The sequence below is a fragment of the Bombyx mandarina genome, chromosome 22 (assembly GCF_030267445.1).
Source record: "Bombyx mandarina strain Sakado chromosome 22, ASM3026744v2".
NCBI lineage: Eukaryota > Metazoa > Arthropoda > Insecta > Lepidoptera > Bombycidae > Bombyx > Bombyx mandarina.
Window position 1 is genome coordinate 8,568,861 of NC_143228.1, and position 20,077 is coordinate 8,588,937.

Below are 20,077 nucleotides of genomic sequence, written 5' to 3' on the forward strand. Positions count from 1 at the left end.
CAACGATTGGCGTATATTTTTGCTATGTTACGAGAACATTTTCAATAAAAATTGTTAACGTTGTGTTCTCCAAAAACAAGCATTCTTTTTTTGTAGTAATTGGATGTAAATGACGTTTAAATTATTTAGGCACTGCTGGTCAATGTTCACAGCTATACAATAGTAAAAACAAACGATATTAGTTGATATTTATTGGAGATACTGTCAAAAAGGAACATAAGGGAGAAATTCCCAAAAAAAAAAGTATTAAAATCGGTAAAAAGGTTAGGTATGTCTGTTAAATCAACCACTTTAGTAGGGCTTTTGCTCGATAATTTACGGATACTTTCATATTTTTCCGGGCAGTCACATATCGGTGGAAGGTATTGTATAGTGTCTAATAATGGCCATTGAACATTAGCTATTTTTCATTATTATAGCTAACAATATAGACATCGCGTTTAAAAAAATCTTTTACTTACAGACACGCTCATACACTCTATTTGAAAATCAGATTTTAACATAAGAGCTTTTCTATAATGAACATGTCCAGTGATAAAAGATATATTGAATTATAGGTATATTTTACCTATGAAGTTGATTATGACGGCGTATGATTAGTTGGCGCCATCTAGTTACGCTTCGAAGAACCAGCCGGCCGAGAGGCCTGACGTTCGTCCTGTAATGAAAAGTGGCGGAAAGAGATGCCTATCGCGATAAACCTTACCTCCATTGTCGATCCACATCCAGAATATGAGTGCGTGTCTGACTTTTACCTCTAAGCAAGAGAAATATATTGATGAAAATAAAATATGAAATATCTGTCTATCTCGTCATTGCATTGGAATTCCAGAATTCCGTAGTTACTATTAAATATTAGACCTAAAGGAAAAAAGGTTATGAAAAGAAAAACATTTTTAGTTTATTGTGTATTTTCTTTGATTAATAAAAGGAAAACAAAATTTAAACTCTAAGAAATGTATGAAATTCGTCCTTCAGTAAAGATGGAAATATAATTGCTAAAAATCTATAATGTAAATTTACTTATCGATTAATTCTAAATTTAACCACATAAAGTTTGAGGTAGATGTTTTCATATAGTCTTTCTCTTAAATATTACATAAAATTACATAACTACGTATAAAATGAACATAAAGACCCGTAAAGTTTTAAATCTAAAATATGTTAAAGTATTACGAAACTGCCTTTTTATTATGGGATTCTTAAATTTTATGAAGAAACATTCCGTCGTTACTTGATGAACATTTTATTGTTGTACAGAGACCTCATGATTTAATATTTAAAAATGAAAAACTATTGTTAAAGTATACATAGACAAATTAACTGAATCTTGTATCTGTATTACGTGATTTCATGATCAAATGGCTGGAAACTCCCGATTGCAACTTTTGTAACTACAACAATATAGTTAGTCCATGTTAAAATGTTGTTTGTACGTCTTTCTTTCACTCAGCCACGCAATTATGAATGGACATGATTTTTCACAAAGAGATACTTTTGAACTATATGACACAAGGGAAAATTGACAATGTTCCACTATTTTACAATAACGAATTCAAAGCTGATGAAACCGCGAGGCATTAGTGAATATTAGCTATTGCATCCTATCTTTATAGCACAAAAACAGTGGGCTGGATTACTTACATGGCTACTAATGAAGCTACGAGGGCTTATCGGTGGTAAGTTTAACATCTATTTGTTACGAACACGATAATATTCTTAACTTAAATGTCTACGTAAGATTAACGCTATTTGAGGTAGATTAACACTAACATGTACCTTAACATGTGATTCAATTCTGGTATAAACCACTATAATAATATTATGCGTAAAAACGGTGAGGGATAATATTAAAACCGACATTTTTAACATTGATATGGTGTACATACCTAAGTATTACGTAAATGGTTCTAGACGAAAACTTATATTTAACATTTTTAAATTAAAATTAAAAAGAAAAACAAAATAAGCGCTTGCTCAGTCTCCAAATATTTAGTAAGCAATAACTTAAAGGTAAAATCTTTCTATCGTTTTAAAATGTATTATTTAATCCTCTTTTCTAAATGTATCAAACCTGTTCTAAATGTATCAAATTTCGAGACAGAATTTGTATGCACGATGATATCTTTGGATAATCTTGCACCCATTATGATTTTGAATTTATAAGAGTATGCTGAACACTAAACTTAGGTAAGTTTCAAATATAATAAAGTGAGTTTCAAACCTTTCACTGTAGGTCGTAAGTACCTACTCGATCGAAACACTTATGATAAAGCTTTGAGCAATTGGAAGTTACTGTGTACTGGTAATAAAACGAAGATTCATCTCGATTAAGCAAGACTTAAAACTATTTGTAAAAGTATTCGAACATGATGCTTAAGGCGGCAAGTCAATATTCTAAATTTATGACGTTTTTTTGAACTAGACTTAAACAAATTTACATAAATATACTTTAGTAGTATTGCATCAACATTGATTTTACTTTGGCACATTAACACACAAAAATTGTGATAACACAATGAATTGAAACATCCACAGTATCCAAAGAATGTTTGTTAGTTTCATGTGTACGCACACTGTTTACAAAAACCTTCAAAACGGATATATCGGTTGGCAATTGTTATAAATGGCATCCATTGCTTGAAATATTTAAGCTTCTCCTTTTCCATCATAGCCAGCTTTAATACTTTTCACTAAACTATGATTATAAACTAAAACATTACATAAAGTTTATTAAAATAGAATGTGGCAACAACGATAATATAAACACACACTTAACTTTGGGTATATACCAAATATATGTAAAATAATTAAGACATTCACACTCGAACACATAAGATTTGTACTTTAACGTTACATTTTTGCAAACTTAGCTCATAATGCTACTAACATTAAAATTATTAGGTAGGTATAATAAGTAGTTAAACTTGTTCTATACTATGGATTTGTACTGATCAGTCTTCTGTTTTGTCATATTTAGCACTGAAAGCAGAATGAGGTAGGTGAGTTCGGAGATTGCACAAAAAATATAATTTGAGACTGAATGTTTAACAAAATTTAAACCAATATACAGTGATCGCGTAATATTTAAACACAAATTCATCACAAATCCACTGAGCAGTTATTGTTTTTTGTAATCTAACTGTAGTAAAATTCTGCTGTGTGATTCTGTTCGTAACATAAATTTCAAATAACAATTCAATATTGTTTTATTTGTTTATCTCAGGCTAGAGCAGATAGATATTTTTGATGAATTTGTGTTTGTAGACAATAAAAGTAGATATGAAATTTAGTGTAATTTAGTTCTCAAATTATTCAACAAAAATTCTATAACATAAATGCCGCTCATAAAGCTAATTTGTAAGTATTTGCGTCTTTGCGTATAGGTGGTGGTGCTTCGAAATTTCGGAAAGTTACGCTTGTTGTTGTGGGCTTCCTCCTTGGGAGCTGCCCGGAGCCATTTGTTGTTCATCCTTTTTCTTTTCGACCTTGCAACATAACAAAATATAATACGCTCCATTTTAGGAATTACAAAGTGTAAATTATAATTTACTATCGAAACAAAATACAATATGGATAGTTAGAAATTAATTAGAATTTTTTTTATTTAGTCATTTATGTTTTTTGCCTCGTTTATAATATTTATCAAAACTGTAATCTATGTAAAGTTTGATGTTGTTTATCCGCGTTCGTGCATTATTTATTCGATTTTGTACTTCTTATTTCTATATTTGGTACTTTTGGGCAGGAGTCTAGTCAATGTACGATGGACAAATTTGTCGTACATATGCAGCGACCGTTGCAAATAAATGTGGTCTTAGTAATTGCCGATACGATTCAGACATGGTGATAGTACCGATTTCCGCTTGGTTCATTAGGGAAAATTAACGGCTACTGTTAATAGTTTTAAAATGCAAAAAAGCATATATACAAATAATTATAATACGATTTTATTATTATTTCCATTTGATAGTTTTGATAATTTTCCTAATAACTATATATGTACTAAATTAAACCTAATCCAATCAACTTAATAGCGATGTATTAATTTTCTTATACTTTTTTGTTAGTATATAAAACTTAAATAATTTAAATTATCGACTACCTAGTAGGAATCAGAGACTGCTGAAACAACCTTCAGATTAATTAGTTATCATTTACGTTAGTGTTTTCCATTACTGTTAAATTCATTGAATATACATTTACTCACCTTTATCGGGCAGTCAGCAACGAGGTGGTCTTCACTTTTGCAGTTGTGACATCTCTTTGGTTGTGGCCCAATGCTACACTTTGCCGCTATGTGATTAGCGAACTCCCCACAGTTATAGCAACTGCAAATTATAATGTTATTTGTTACTGATCTTTTACTTTCTGCTGCTTTCTAAATGATTAGGTCAGCAACATTTATATCCAATCTCTGGAGACTACCCTCAAATGAGGGAGTACCGGATACTTGAAAATTTCATAGACATATCCTTTTTCACAAATTCAATCAACCTTTCAATCTCCTACGTGAGATAACACCACTTAATTTCTATACTTTATCTTTCTAATTAACTTTACGTAAACAATGAAAAAATTAGTTAGAGGGTACGAATATAAAAGTTAATGTTAATATTATTCCTATAATTACGTTTCCTGCGCCTAGTTCAAGCGATAACCTTTGTTCTACTATGATGACATGGCTTCCTACGACTTATTTTTTTTATAGTAAACCAAACGCCTCACAATGATGATTAAATATTTCATGGTATTTTTCTAATCAATTCTAATTTATGAGAAATAGTTTCGAGTCATACTCATTTAACATTTAGTTAATCATTTGCATACACGAGTTTCGTTTCCGCTACAAGCTCCCTTCCTCTTCAACGTGATATGCAACTTACGTGTAAAATAATAAATATAAATAGAAACTTTCTGCATTGCTATATCATAATTAATGCCTCATTTGTAGAGTAGAGAGGAATCGGTGAATACAAGACCGTGAACAGCTTATTCGCGTGTATTCAGTACTTGGCACTAGTTTGTTCTCTTTTTTTATTTTCATTGGTGAGTGGTTACCGTCGCCCATGGACTTCAGCAATGCCAGGGGCAGAGCCAAGCCGCTGTATGGTGTCGGTTTTTTGACCCGTATCACAAGAGTATTGGTTTGTATTCTAGCGCAGTCTTTACATATTCGTCGTTGTTCAGTTGCCTCACGTTACTTCGTTAGGTCTTTACGCGGTTGCATTCATGCATGATTTATTCGGCTAGTTATTAACCTAATTGTTCGCGGATAATCTAAGTGAGACATTAAATACAAAATCAAATACAAATTCTCATACTTTCAATTTATGACAAACGCTCGTGGCACAATGCGACAGTATTAATCAATACAGCCCCTTAAGAGGAAGTGTAGAATTTTTTTAACATTATCTTGGATTTCCTCGCTTGACTTTCAAGGATTCAGCACTTAAAGGGCCGCTGAAGGTAGGACTAAAAAACTAATATAAAAAGAGGCAACATTTCGAAAACTGGGCCGATTTTACATATATTTTTAATTCAAGAAATAAATTTTGGCTATGTCGAAGTTTTTAAACCTAAAATCTAAAAATTGCGGATAAATAGGCAATTTCGTCATCATACAAAGATCCTACTGATTCTTCTAATATGAAATAATAAAAAAATAAGAATTTGGGAACACAGTTACAATTTTTTTTAGATTTTAAAAAGCTGGTTGTACGATTAGCTGATAAAGGATCCGATAAAGCTTCCTTTCATTTAATTATTGCTGTAGTTACTTGTCATTATAGTTACAATTATCTAAGATGTCAATATAATGCAATTTTTCTAATGAAATACGTACTCAACAAATGTTCACGATTGACTTCCACGGTGAAGGAATAACATCGTGTAATAAAAATGAAACCCGCAAAATTATAATTTGCGTAATTACTGGTGGTAGGACCTCTTGTGAGTCCGCACGGGTAGGTACCACCGCCCCGCCTATTTCTGCCGTGAAGCAGTAATGCGTTTCGGTTTGAAGGGTGGGGCAGCCGTTGTGACTATACTGAGACCTTAGAACTATATCTCAAGGTGTGTGGCGCATTTACGTTGTAGATGTCTATGGGCTCCAGTAACCACTTAACATCAGGTGGGCTGTGAGCTCGTCCACACAGGTAAGCAATAAAAAAAAAGTCTAATTTATTTTCTACTGTTAATTTGGTTGGCAATATTTAATCAAATATCGATCTTTTTTTTTTTTTTTTTCCTATATAATAAAGAATTTCAACGTAATTACCGTATCTTCCTGAATCTGATCTTAGACAAGGGTCGTCGATCGGAACCATGACAATCGGTTCCATTGGGTCCTGTAACACGTGTCGCTTCCAGGCCCTTATCTGACTCCTTGCACTCAAACTCTACTTCCTCATCACCAAGAGACCTGAACCCTGGCATTTGTAGCACACTCTGAAAGTATAAGATAAGTTATTTATTGAAACTATACTTGAGACCTTAGAACTTATTCTCAAGGTGGGTGGCGCATTTACGTTGTGGATGTCTATGGGCTCCAGTAACCACTTAAGACCAGGTGGGCTGTGAGCTCGTCCACCCATCAAAGCAATAAAAAAAAACTATATTTGTATTGTTTTGTAGCGGGAAATACCGTATTGATATAAAAACAAAAATATATGTGGGAAAATCTGAACTCGGGTGGACCACTAGTCCAATTAGCACTGGTCAATTAGACAAATTATATTCTTTGGGAGTTTGATTAAAAATCAAATTTACACGACATTTTACCTTCTTCATTCTCATTCGCCGTCTTATTGTTTAGGCAACGAAGATTAATTATTGTACTCGTCATTCTAATATTACTATTTCATGTGAGTAAAATCAAATTAAACAATTTTCTTGAGAAAACGTGCTAGCGTAAAATTGAATAACGTTTAAAAGGAGACAACAGGAATCGAATATCCCTGTTTACTTCATCCGTATTTGACTAAGCACCAAACTATCGATTCAATTTATATTTTCGAGGCCGTATCCCTTCATATACATAAAAGAGCTCCTTATCTTTAGTCGGAAAAAAATCTACGCTATCGCATATCCAGTAACGTAGTCTTGACCTAATATAAATTTTACCGCTAGTGTCGCTGCAACCGAACGAAGTACCAGTGTGGTGGCGCAAATGTATAGAAAAAACATCCGGCCTTGATAAGCCGAACAAACAAAGAAGCACACTATCGGGTCAACCGCTAGATACGCCACAATATTTCGTGAATGGATTTATCTATCCACTTTAACTATTGTAGAGTTCACTAGGGAACGACATTTGAAATGTCGTAACTGTAATTTAAATTCAGATAAGTTTCGTTTCTCATTTAAATGTTGTGTCTACTGTCTCAATAATTTTTCTAACTGGAACAATATTTACAATTATAACGTACGAGTTAATACGCTCCCAAAAATATTCACCTGGTGAACGAAAACATCTTGGCCGCCGTCATCGGGGGTAATGAACCCCCATCCCTTCGCCACGTTGAACCACTTGCATCGCCCGCGCCGCTTCACCCCTGTCACGCCGCTGCCGCTACCGCTTGCGCCCTCGACACCTGCAATAAATACGTTACCTTTGAATAACTAACTTTGACCAACGGCTCGACTACGTTGCACGCACAAGCTTAATTAAAACTCCATTCTTTATACCACATTATCACCAAACACATCAAGAGCATCAATTAGTGCCAAAATGTAGGTACTTACTTAAAATGTAACGTTTATAATGACAATTGTTTATTTTACTTCAAAATGTTTACATTCTATATACAATTACATAAATAAAAACTACTAAACTAACTTCATTATCTATAAAATCTTTAACGTTATAAATTTGTAAAGTAATTATAATCGTCGCCGAATGAAAAAAATACGACAAGATTCCTGTGTAAAACAAAATTAATTCAATAATAGTTCAAGTGCATTAAGCGAGTGGCATTCCCTACTTTCTAATGCATGCACAGACATTCAAACGTTCGAAAATCTATTAGCAATAAATAAAAGCCCACGATCGTTTATTGGACTAAGAAAGGGTATGCTATTCCCCTTATCGCGCTGCTACAAAAAATAACGTGGGAACGAAATGAAATAAAAGCAATTCTTTTTATACTACCGTAGCTATTAAACCTGAATGTAATTTAAACATATTAAGTTTCATCTTTAAATTATATGTAAACGTGAATAATTCATTGAAGGCTCATATCAAAACCTATCGGACTTGAATCATTGCGATGACTAACGAACCGCTAAGAAAAACAATATGACTAATGTGGCGACATGTAAATACTATTTTCGGATATCGGAAATAGTCAAGATGAATGGTCGATGAGTACTACTCGATAGTATTTGGACACAAGTTCGTGATCACGAATATGCCTTTTTTTCAGTTTTTTATGGGTCGTTAGGTACCCTTCACGTGCGCACCTGCGCATCCGAGCGACTTCCCTAAGTTGAAATATGTTTATTAGATCAACTTTATTCTTTACGCGTCAAAACAATAAATACTTGCATTTACAACTTCAACGAAAAACGAATTTTAAACAAGGGCTTAATGTTCGATGTTCTTTTTTTTACTTTTAGTTAAGCGACTATTTGAAGATGAGATTTCCATAAAGAAGTATGTATAGTCGAAAACCCGTGAATAAAACAACCAAAAAAAAAAACTACACACGTATCCACTTAAAAGCTATTTTTGCAAACAGCAAATTCGTTACCTAATTTAATTTAAATTTTCAAAGTACACAATACTATACTTGAGACCTTAGAACTTATATCTCAAGGTGGGTGGCGCATTTACGTTGTAGATGTCTATGGGCTCCAGTAACCACTTAACACCAGGTGGGCCGTGAGCTCGTCTACCCATCTAAGCAATAAAAAAAATAAAAAAAAACTGTAATGAATTGAAAATTTTTTTGTAAGCATCATCAAAACTAAATAAGTTGTTCGATACTACGGAAATTGTAAATTGAAAATAACAAATGCGACATTAAATCTTCTAATCTACGACACGAGAAAACATATAAGTACTAAATTATACTGATACATTCATTTACACTAAAGTAATAAAATTACATGGATTTATTTCGACGATCTTTCACAAAAGAAATTTGTTATTTTAATAAGTATCTATATATTAATACGTGAAGCAAAAACTTTGTATCCCTTTTTACGAAAATTGCGCGGACGGAGGAGTATGAAATTTTCGACACTGATAGAGAATATAGAGAAGAAGTGCACAATGCTAATATTTTTTTAAAATACTGCATAAAAGATACATTAAATCAATAAAGAAAACATTACACACACTACATACCGTATTTGACGCACACACGCAAGCATATTATTTATTGTCAAACTTTTTTCTTGGCGTCTGTTGTCAAATTGAGAAGAGGTATATTAAATATTGTTTGTCTTTGTTAATATTTTTATAGTGTAGTCTTGGCGAAATTTGTAATTATAGAATTATAAAATACAATCATAATAGTGTACAAACTTACAATTCCAATTAATTATAGTCGAATTTCGACTACTGCGGGACCTCTAGTTCATTATAATATTATATAGCTAAATAAAGTTTTTCTAAGTCACTTCTTAAAATAATAAAATAGACATTTATTTTATTAAAAGTTATTATTACTAAGATGCATTTCCAAAAACACAATAGTAGGTAGGTAGGTTAGAGTGGGCTCGCTAATTCCATGTACATTTCCATGTGTTGGTATGTAGCTAAGCATATTATTTCGGGCGGCAGCGGTAAAAGCGAGCTAGCAGGCACACGTGGCGACGGCGGGGACTGGAAGAATGTTCGGTATTTAGGTTGCGTTTCGGGTACCTTTTTCATTCATTGCCGTAACACTGCACCTCGGTCTCGTGGCGGAGTTACTTCTTTAACTTCTCGAGTCAGTTCGATGGGTACATACATAGGTTGGAGAAAAGTTTCTTCGCATTTTTTAAGAAAATTCACAACATTTTTTAATATAGTTTAATTATATTTAACTAAAGTATGTATGTACCATTTTGTTCGATAACTTTTTGCCATCTTGTAGGTAAGGACATGAAGCCAGCCAATTGGCCATACAAATAGTATAGCCAAAGAGATTTTATTACAAGTTCATACATACTATAATGCGAAAAGACTTTTCCCCGACCTATTACATAGTTTCATTGACATTTCGTCTATATCAGTTTTACATTATAAAATACGAAATAAGTTTAATTGAATAAGTGTGGACGTCAAATATTAAAAAAACAGTCCCGAAAAGCTTTGTATAATTGAAATTATTGAACATACACAAATTCTAAATAAATAAAAAAGTACAAAACAAACAAGAACAATCAAAAAATTTAATAAACTGTTACAAGACTAGGTACCTACGGCGTGTTAGTAGTTGTCCTGTTATCAAGCACTCGCATTGACACAATAAACGCGGTTGAACTCTATTTGTATTAAACATTCCGACTGTTTCGTTTCGACTACATTCTCTCATTAATTGTGTGAGATGACATATTTTCACTTCTAAAACTCAGGTGTGGCCGAGCCGTCAAATTAGTTGGAAAGGAATGTAGCCCTAGAAATTTTCACTGTAAAAAGAAAGTTCCACGGGTAAGTTTGCACGTGTTTAAGTTTAAAGGTGTTCATTCAAGTTATAGTGAAAATGCAAAGCGTTTTTACATTGATTTCATTGAGTCTTTTCGAATACCCTTTCGTAAGGTAAAAATACTGTCAGATATAATTAAGTTCATCACTTTATGGAATCGGTTTTGTTTCCACAGCCGCCTCGAACTATCGGTTAGTGTTTAATAAAGGTATGTCGTAACGCTTGTGCAAGCAGTTTATTTTAATCTGTAGCAATAATGCGAGCAGACGGTAGCATGTATGCGTGGATGTTCATACGAGGTAAGGAGGCAGCACTCTGGACGCATCCGAGTCGTGCATGTATGTATGTGCGATGTGCCTGTTTTGTGGTTTTGTTTACTCAGCATGCGCGTGAGCGACCGCCCGCCCCACTGCCGCCACGATACTCCACTACGCACATTCCTGCATACACCGCTACTCTCCTATTTTACATCATTCCATTTTCGTCTTTTTACGCGTCAACAAATGTTTTTATGAGCCCGAGAAAAGATATTATGCAATAATAGATTATCATAATTAATTTTATTTACGTAAACTATATAAATAACACGGAAAATGTTAACGCCGAGACACAGCCATACATAACAACTGTCTTACGCCAGAAAACGTGACATTTCTGTTTTATTGTTATTTCCTAAAGCGATTAGGCGTGCTATTTTTAAATTGAAGCTTAATTTAGGCTCATGTTATTTTAAAAGCAGGAAGGGGAAATTCTAAGCGTTCTTCGGTAAGAGCGCTCTCTCTCCCCTACGCCCCACTCTAAGCTGCTTCATAAATTCTTCATGATTTCAACAAAATCAAAACATTACTTTCTCATCAAAGCTTTATCTATACAAAATTATGAAAATAATTCTATAGGTAAATACTTTCTTTTACTGAAAGTTTGTCATGTCATTTATTATATGTATTGTTTAAATAAACTGCTTAGAAATATAAATCGAATTATTAATGAAAGTCTTCTTTGCCTAGATAGATTGCATCTGTTTATGTTTCCAGCTTTAACTAACATTAGCATGCATTGCCCTACGTCCGGTATTGGAAATGTTAAATTATTTCGGTACCTTTAAAAACATCAAAGCGAATCATTATCATTTAATCTACAAGTTCCCTTTGAAATTGTTCTTTCGATGAGCACCTGCCTCGCCACCTTTTCCTACATTGGCTCCGAGCTGGCCTGGTGTCATCGACCCACGTGACAGCCGCCATCCAATGCATGTGAATATAATTTCCTAGTATTACCTTGTTGTACCCGACGTAGATGCCGTAAGCTCGATGCGGGTCGATGATTCGTATCAAATGTTTGAGAACACGACAATGCGTGAGTTTCGTAGTGACAGAGTGGGTGTGGCTTTTTCAAAATAAACGCATATACGTATTCTAAACAAAAAAATATATGCAAGATTATATTTATCTTTGCCAATGATTTTTGGAATCTACTAAACATAGTATTTTTTAGTAGTAATTCAGTAAGTGACTAGTATTTTTTTTTATCCTTTCTATAATGATTTTTCTTTCAATACCAAATTAGGCATCTCTAGATGAGGTTGGTATTTAAAAAACATTTTTAGAAAATACTAGTTTTACAAATGAGTATGAAAGACAGCGCACACTACGATATGTTTTGAAGTTATTTGTAAAGCGTTCTGTTTAGTAAACAAACCACATACCGTATAAGAATCTGAGATGCATGTCCAGCAAACTAATGTAATGACCTAAAACGCTCTGCCATTCACTATTTTTTTTTTTGCTGTTATCAATCGTAAGTATGGAATTTGAACGTGAATCATCGTCAAGTGGCGCTTACGCTTCGGGATCTTGAACTGAGAGTGAAAGAGACGGATGAACGTACCACCATTCAGATTTAATTGACTGGTTACGAACTCGGACCCTGCTGTAGGGACGTCACGTTACTTAGCATCGACTTTCTAAAAATTCCGAATTGTATTTCAATAGTCACTGCCCTATAACTCTGATACAGTATTCAACTCTAACTTGGTAATTATTTAACAAAATTCTCCAATGATGTGTAATAAGCTCATTCTAGAAACAGATTTCAATTAATTATACAATGCGTTTAGAGTAAACAATACATTTACTAAGCGAAAAAAATATGGCAATGAACTTTCTAATTAGCGTAAATCTACCCCATATGAATTTATTTATTTGGCATTAAGTAACATAAAGCAACAAACGTAAAATTAAGATCCTCTCAAAACGTACGCAGTTTACCCAAACATACCAGAGCTTTATCACTCACATTGCGTAGAATAAAAATACCATTGAAATATGCATCTTAGCACAACTTCATAAAGTATAAAATAGCATTAGTGTAACATTGCATTCGAACAACATGCATACCAGCTACTAAAGCGGTATCGTAGGAATAGTAAACAATTAACTGCTAGATGCATAGACCGTGTTTGATAAAACATTCACGTCACATGTTTTCAATTCAATACTTGACATACTTAAGCTAGTAGGGCCACAAGTACACTACGAAAGAGCCAAATTGACATGTGAATTTGTTCATACTTAAGTCAACCTCAAGCCAAGGAAATAAATTCGTTTTCAAATTAATCTTTTAAGCATTAAAACAGAATATTAAAAATGTTAAAATACTGCGTAGGTAAAGCATGACGTCATGTCATATAAGACATTCTCTAATTGGGAAGTACGTAGATATTTATAATTAGTGTATCTTGTTGTTGATCAACGTTATACCAAGTAAACATGGTACACATATGTGCGACATCAGTGGAACGAGACTCTATTAACCTCAATTTGAATAAATTCAATGGTGTTATAAACAACTGTTTATGATTGCCTTCCCGGGTACAGCGTATACAGCACATCCGCTCGATAAGGGCCGCACTAAAAGTTCCAATAAAATGAATTGCTTCAGCCACTATTTTAACGTTCGATAACACACCTATTTTTTTTTTATATTTCTTAATTTAGTGAATAAAATAAATTTTAGATTAATATTTCAATCGTTATTACTTACTGGAAGAGGGAACTGCATTTCCGCCTTCCCTCCCGCTCATTGTAACTGAAATTTTTTTAACAGGCACCACAAATATCACCGCTTCGTATAATACATCCTCTGCATGAATAAAAGGCACTTCGTTAACGGATTGATCGATCGTTAAAAATATAAATATTTAAAAAAACATTAATCAAGCATATAAATTTTTAGGATGCATGAGAGCGAACGCGCGCGCGCGCGAAGCGACTTCCGACGCGTACGCAGGTCGACTGCATCAAAAATGAGTGACAGTGGTGTAGAGTCGACGCCGCGGTGATGCGGTCGTCCCTTCCCGGATATCGTCGAGCAAGTCTTAGTAGTTTTTAAAATAGAGAAGTTAACGGAACGTGTGCACCGCCCGAAAGCGCCAGTCGCTTTACCCCAACCCGAAATGTGTCACTTGTTGTTAACGCGGCGTGGTATTCGTTCGTTCCTAGCCGATTTCAACAGAAACGGGCACGCCACAGGGTGAACGGCACCAACCGACTACCTACCTACCACACACTGCCTACAAACAACCAACAATATCCAAACCTCACAAAAAATATTCTCAATAGAAGCCGCATAGCACCGCGCAGACCTCTACCAAAGATGTCCAACTTCAAACCTCTTTTGTTTTTTATGTTTATCTGATCTGGAAATGTTTTGTTTTTATTTGTCTCGATATATGTTTATAGTTACTATTGAATAGTAACAACCAATTAAATTAATTATGTACTTGAAATTGCTACAAGTAAAATACCTACCTGTTTAATATTGAAAGATCTGAAATTTATTTTGTTTCGTGTTGAATATTTTTTTTGGAACCACCATTGACAGATCCGAAAAAAATGTAGGCTTGCGTAAAATCTGATTCATCGTAATAAAAGATACGATACATTTTTTTTACTTACCATGATATGTTTAAATTATACCAAGAACCATACACACATTTCCTTGAAGTGTATATATATTTATGTGTAGGTCGTTTTAGTATTGCGCAGTTTGGTATATTGTTTAAAAACAACACGTAATATCGAACATAAAACTAATATTACCTAAAGAAAAAAATGTACCACAATTTAATATAATTGAATAGTATTCTTGTAGTGAAATATCGCATTCTATTATTTGAAATTATGAAAGAAGTCAGTTATTCAGATGCGAATTTGTGTTGTAAATAATTTTACCTTGAAATAAGTTTTCTTTTTCTATCAAAAGAACCGACATTTATTTAATGAACGTATATGGTATAAATTACGTATGTATATATTATGTTGTGATATACATTATATTTGTTTATATGTATTTCATTTTTGAATGATCTCGAATTGAGACTATTAATGTCGTCCCAACATCAAAGTATTCCCCTTCCGAGATGTCAGTTAGTGACGAGCTGACCATCGACTTCTATTGTTAGAGGTCTAACACAAGCATGATTGTATAATAACTCATACTACGACAATAGAATATTCACAAAAAGGACGAGTTTTCACAATAACACAAATGCCCCCGATACCATGTAGTATACATGTGTAAACTTTCTCTCATCTTCTCGCCCCAGGAACCAGCTAGTTAACGTTTCTCATATTATATCTATGATTTACAAAATTCAAATTGGCTTGATTATAGCTATTGTGAATTTAATTCAATAAAAAATTCAGTTATTCATCACAATAGAAGCTAATGTTGTAGATCGGTTGGCTGGCAATTATGACATTTTCACTTTGTCCCGATTCAAATAATTTTCGGACCATTTAAATGTGTTTTTGCACTGAGTGATTTAATAGATATCTCAAATTTGAAGTCATATAATGGGCTATGGAGCTGTAACTACATATTTAGCTGTGTATGAATTGAAACATCACAATCGTATTATTATAATAATATATTTATATTTCAAGCATTTGTTAAAAGAAGAGAAGAAATCATAAATTACTACAATACTTAAGATATGACATATTAGTGTAACCTGGGTACGTTCGACTGTGACCGTCGCTAATTGCGCAAGAAATAGCGACATTCCCTCGTAGGTGTTCCAAATTCAAATGTTTTTGATACGAACCTTTGCCTGTCAATTACAAACGAGAAATAAAAAATCAGGAAAATCGATCGACACAATCCGAAGTGATGCTCCATCATACTTATGGCTATTGATTTTGTCCATATAGATTTAAGAATATCTCACATGCGATAGGCTGCATTGTACGATCTTGAAGCTGAAGTACAGCTGTCAATTTGAAATGCGGTTCAATTCGAGGTCCTAGGCGTTACATGAGAAAAGTACGAATGCTAGCGCAGAGAAAAAACTGCACCCAGTTCAGGGGCTTACTATATACACTTGTCCCAACGATTCAACGATTTTTTTTAGCAACTATATTATTTTAACCCTGAAGGCTTATCTCTGTGCTGGGATTTACCGCTTTTGTGTTTACGCTTATTTTGATGTAACTAGGCTTTTAGGCAAAAATAGTTTCAAACTTAGCCTGAAATTTACTTTGAAAGACAATGATTATATTGATTCTTTAGTAGCAATTACATTTTTCCATCAACACAAAAATCTTGAACGATTAGATTAGAAAGTAAAAAAACAATACAAACAAATCTATCTATAAGTTTGTTCAAAATTCGTTTACTTTTTAATTTTAAGATAGTGACATCTACCCAAGTGCTATTTAACTAACTATTATCAAAACGGTAACAGTCCAACAAGACAAGAACAGAAATAAGTGAAAGTTTTAATGTTATCCCATAGATGGCAATAATGTCAAAAAATAATAAAGTTCTAAAATAAGCGCCATCTGTTGAAAAACTTAAAAACTACAATCCTAAAGTACAGTATCGACGAGCTTCAAACTTTCAACCCTCGAAACATGATGACTATTGTATTTTCAATAGAGGCGTTCCCTTCAAGGGGTGTTTCCCATTGTAGCCCCCCGTACAAAGTAGGTATTTTAGCTTCATGGTGAATATTTTACATTACGCGAGCTTTGAAAAATAAAACTTGGAAAAGTTACGTTTGGAAATATAATTAGGTATATTATCTACTGAAACTATTTTTCTACTAAGAACCATGCTATTGAATTGCAACTTATAAGAGATGTGCAAATAAAGATCAGATTATAATTTAAAACGTGTAGAATAAAGAAAGTAAAACAAGTTCCGTAGCCCAAACCGTAAACCAAAAAAACATTGAGAAACGAAAAGTATTGCACTCATACGAATAGAGCAACATTACAAGCGAGCTTATCGTCAACGCATTACAAAGCCACTGACCAATTATATAATAAGTTACGTTTGAATTTTTCAGTTTCAATTATGTTTTAACGGGATATCAAAAATTAATTAAAATTTAAAAATAATTATTTAATGGAAATAGAAACTTGTTTTTCTTATTGGAAAGTACGAATTTCGTAGTTTATTATGGTTACATCGTCTTGTCTCAAACATCCAGTCCGATTATGGATTATGGTTGAATTGTGTTTAGGGTTTGATTTTTTTTTCCTACCTATGCTGATAGCCTTGAGAAGCTATATCAGCGTTGCCCTAGCGTGTTGGTAAACCCTCGGGGTTCAAACTGGAGGTGTTGCTAACACTGGTCCTAGGAAGACCAGTGCTTCGCAGAATCTACCACCGGATCGGTAACGCGACCCACTGAGAAGATCCGGCGAGAAACTCAGTAGACTGTGTCTATGGATTAATTTACTCGCCGAGCCCTTTATCGCAAGCAACGGGTTCGGCGAGGACGGTGACCAGTGCTTGAGGTACCCAAAAGCACCGTTAATGTATCGGAAGGATAATAACCTTCCATGAAATTTTCTTTCATTTCATTAAATTTGCAATATATGCTACATTCATTGTTTAAGTTTTAAAATAATACATATGCTCGAAAGATGTGGATACGATAAATAGGAAATTAAGATGACTCTTTTTTATCGACAAGTATTTTAAAAAAATTGTGGAAACTCATTCTTCTATAACTTAATATATTAAAAAGGAATAATAAAACCGAAGGCAATATGCAGTGTTTTTCGTAACAGCTGTCACTTGTTTTCGACCTGATGAAACTGAGTACCCTGCATCGTTGTTTTTGGGCTAACACTGCTGAAGATGTAGGGGTGAATGTGAATTAAGAATTGATACATTCTCAAGTACTTACAATTGTACTCGATGGTTCCATTATATTCTGAGGGACTACTATTAGCAGTCCCATTAGTGAGAGCAACAGGAATGGGGAGGGCCTTCGCGACATCCGGTACGTGAGCCGGTGTCCATTGCGTCGAGGCAGCCGCTGTTGCAGCCGCCGTTGCAGCCGCCGCCGCTGCCGCCGCTGCACACACGCGACAATCTGCGATAAAAGAAAACACTTTGAAGTTGTCGTGGCCTAAAAGTTAAGACGTCCGGTGCATTCGTATGTAGCAATGCACCGATGTTCGAATCCCGCAGGCGGGTACCAATTTTTCTAATGAAATACGTAGTCAACAAATGTTCACGATTGACTTCCACGGTGAAGGAATAACATCGTGTAATAAAAATCAAACCCGCAAAATTATAATTTGCGTAATTACTGGTGGTAGGACCTCTTGTGAGTCCGCACGAGTAGGTACCACCACTCCGCATATTTCTGCCGTGAAGCAGTAATGCGTTTCGGTTTGAAGAATGGAGTAGCCGTTGTAACTATACTGAGACCTTAGAACTTATATCTTGAGGTGGGTGGCGCATTTGCATTGTAGATGTCTATGAGCTCCAGTAACCACTTAACACCAGGTGGGCTATGAGCTCGTCTACCCATATAAACAATTAAAAAAAAAAATAGCGTTCAGGAAAGAACAATAAATGTTAGTGCTGTGGTATTATCAGCAGATATCTTTCACACAGCATCATTGTCATGATAAAACATTGTCGAGCATCACTCGTAAATAAATAATTCTAGTTGTTCAAAAATGCAAAATTTGAATTTAATAACTTAATAAAATTCCCAACAACTAACTACTAAATATATTCAATTTTTTTTTACTTTATAATAAACTTTATATTTTTTATATATTTAAGAATAAATCATTAAAGTTAAGTTCGCTCACTGTTGCGTTTTTCATTGCTATAGACGGAACAAGAAGCTTATATCGCAACTTGGATGCAGCTTTGTACATTAGGATATGAGGTCTCAATTACATACTACTTAAAACGACTGGTTCTTCAAACCAAAATACATGCTTGCAAAAATGTTGATATCTGCGTGCGGGTAGAACACACTACGTTCGCATATCTTTAAAATGCTTTACATTTCCGCTGTACAATAAAGAACCAAAACTATTGTTGAAAGAGTTGTAAATCCAACAACAAAAAACGGTTGTACCTAATAACATCGGCATAATAATGGCACATACTACCACAAATACAATTATAGATATACATAATATAGTTTAGTAAAACGATTGTGTTTATTAAACCGATATCTAGACAATTATATGACGTAAAAGTAAGTTCAATTTCATCATAAATAAATAAATTTCTATGTATTTTCTTTGAATGTTTTCATAATAAAATATTTTGAAACTGTCGATGAAATGTCATTTTTATTTTTTACACGAAATATGGTAGATGATAGGATGATAAGCTTAATAAGTTTTCGTGATCACGGAGTATCTACATATTAATACGTGAAGCAAAAACTTTGTATCCCTTTTTACGAAAATTGTGCGGACGGAGGAGTATGAAATTTTCTACACTTATAGAGAATATAGAGAAGAAGTGCACAATGCTAATATTTTTTTAAATAATGCATAAAATATACATTAAATCAATAAAGAAAACATTACACACACTACATAACATGTATTTGACGCACACACGCATGCATACTATTTATTGATGATTTATTGTCAAACTTTTGTTCTTGACGTCTGTGGTCAAATTGAGAATAGATTAAATATTGTTTGTGTTTATTAATATTTTTTTATAGTGTAGCTTTGGCGAAATTTGTGATTAAAGAAGTATAAAATACAATCATAATAGTGTACAAAGATACAATTCCAATTAATTATAGTCGAATTTCGACTACTGCGGGACCTCTAGTCTTTAAAAATATTTTGATAGTGTATACAACTAGTCAAAATATTAGAAAAACAGGCATATTTAATTATTAATAGTTCTAGTACGATTGAATGCTCAATGGTTTAGTAGTCATTGCGGGGATTTTTTGAACATAATCATTTCATAAAATGGTATAGTACTATTTATTTTAATTTTGTTAATTAATTTTTGTATTAACTATATTACTTGTTTTAATTTCATATTACAAATGCAACAAAATAGACCATAGACTTAAACGTGTGTGCTTACGTCGTTGAACTGTGTCCACAAAATAAATTCTAGACTATCTAGACTATATTTTCTTT

The 20,077-nt window shown here is 33.6% G+C and overlaps 1 protein-coding gene across 1 annotated transcript; it reads right to left on the bottom strand.

Moving 5' to 3' along the window:
• Positions 1–893: 893 nt before the first annotated feature.
• Positions 894–14,089, bottom strand: lin-28 (protein lin-28 homolog). Its single transcript, XM_028176057.2, has 5 exons — positions 13,680–14,089; positions 7,459–7,595; positions 6,281–6,450; positions 4,211–4,331; positions 894–3,488 (listed from the first exon to the last, which is right to left on the bottom strand). Exons 1-5 carry the CDS (start codon positions 13,717–13,719, stop codon positions 3,414–3,416), a joined length of 543 nt encoding a protein of 180 aa, XP_028031858.1. The 5' UTR covers positions 13,720–14,089; the 3' UTR covers positions 894–3,413.
• Positions 14,090–20,077: the final 5,988 nt, after the last annotated feature.

Coding starts and splice junctions, on each gene's coding strand:
- lin-28 (XM_028176057.2), bottom strand. CDS start 13,719: ATGAGCGGGAGGGAAGGCGGAAATGCAGTTCCCTCTTCCA. Junction 6,451..7,458: donor AAGATGTTTTCGTTCACCAG/GTGAATATTTTT, acceptor TTATACTTTCAG/AGTGTGCTACAAATGCCAGG. Junction 3,489..4,210: donor TTGCTGACTGCCCGATAAAG/GTGAGTAAATGT, acceptor TTATGTTGCAAG/GTCGAAAAGAAAAAGGATGA.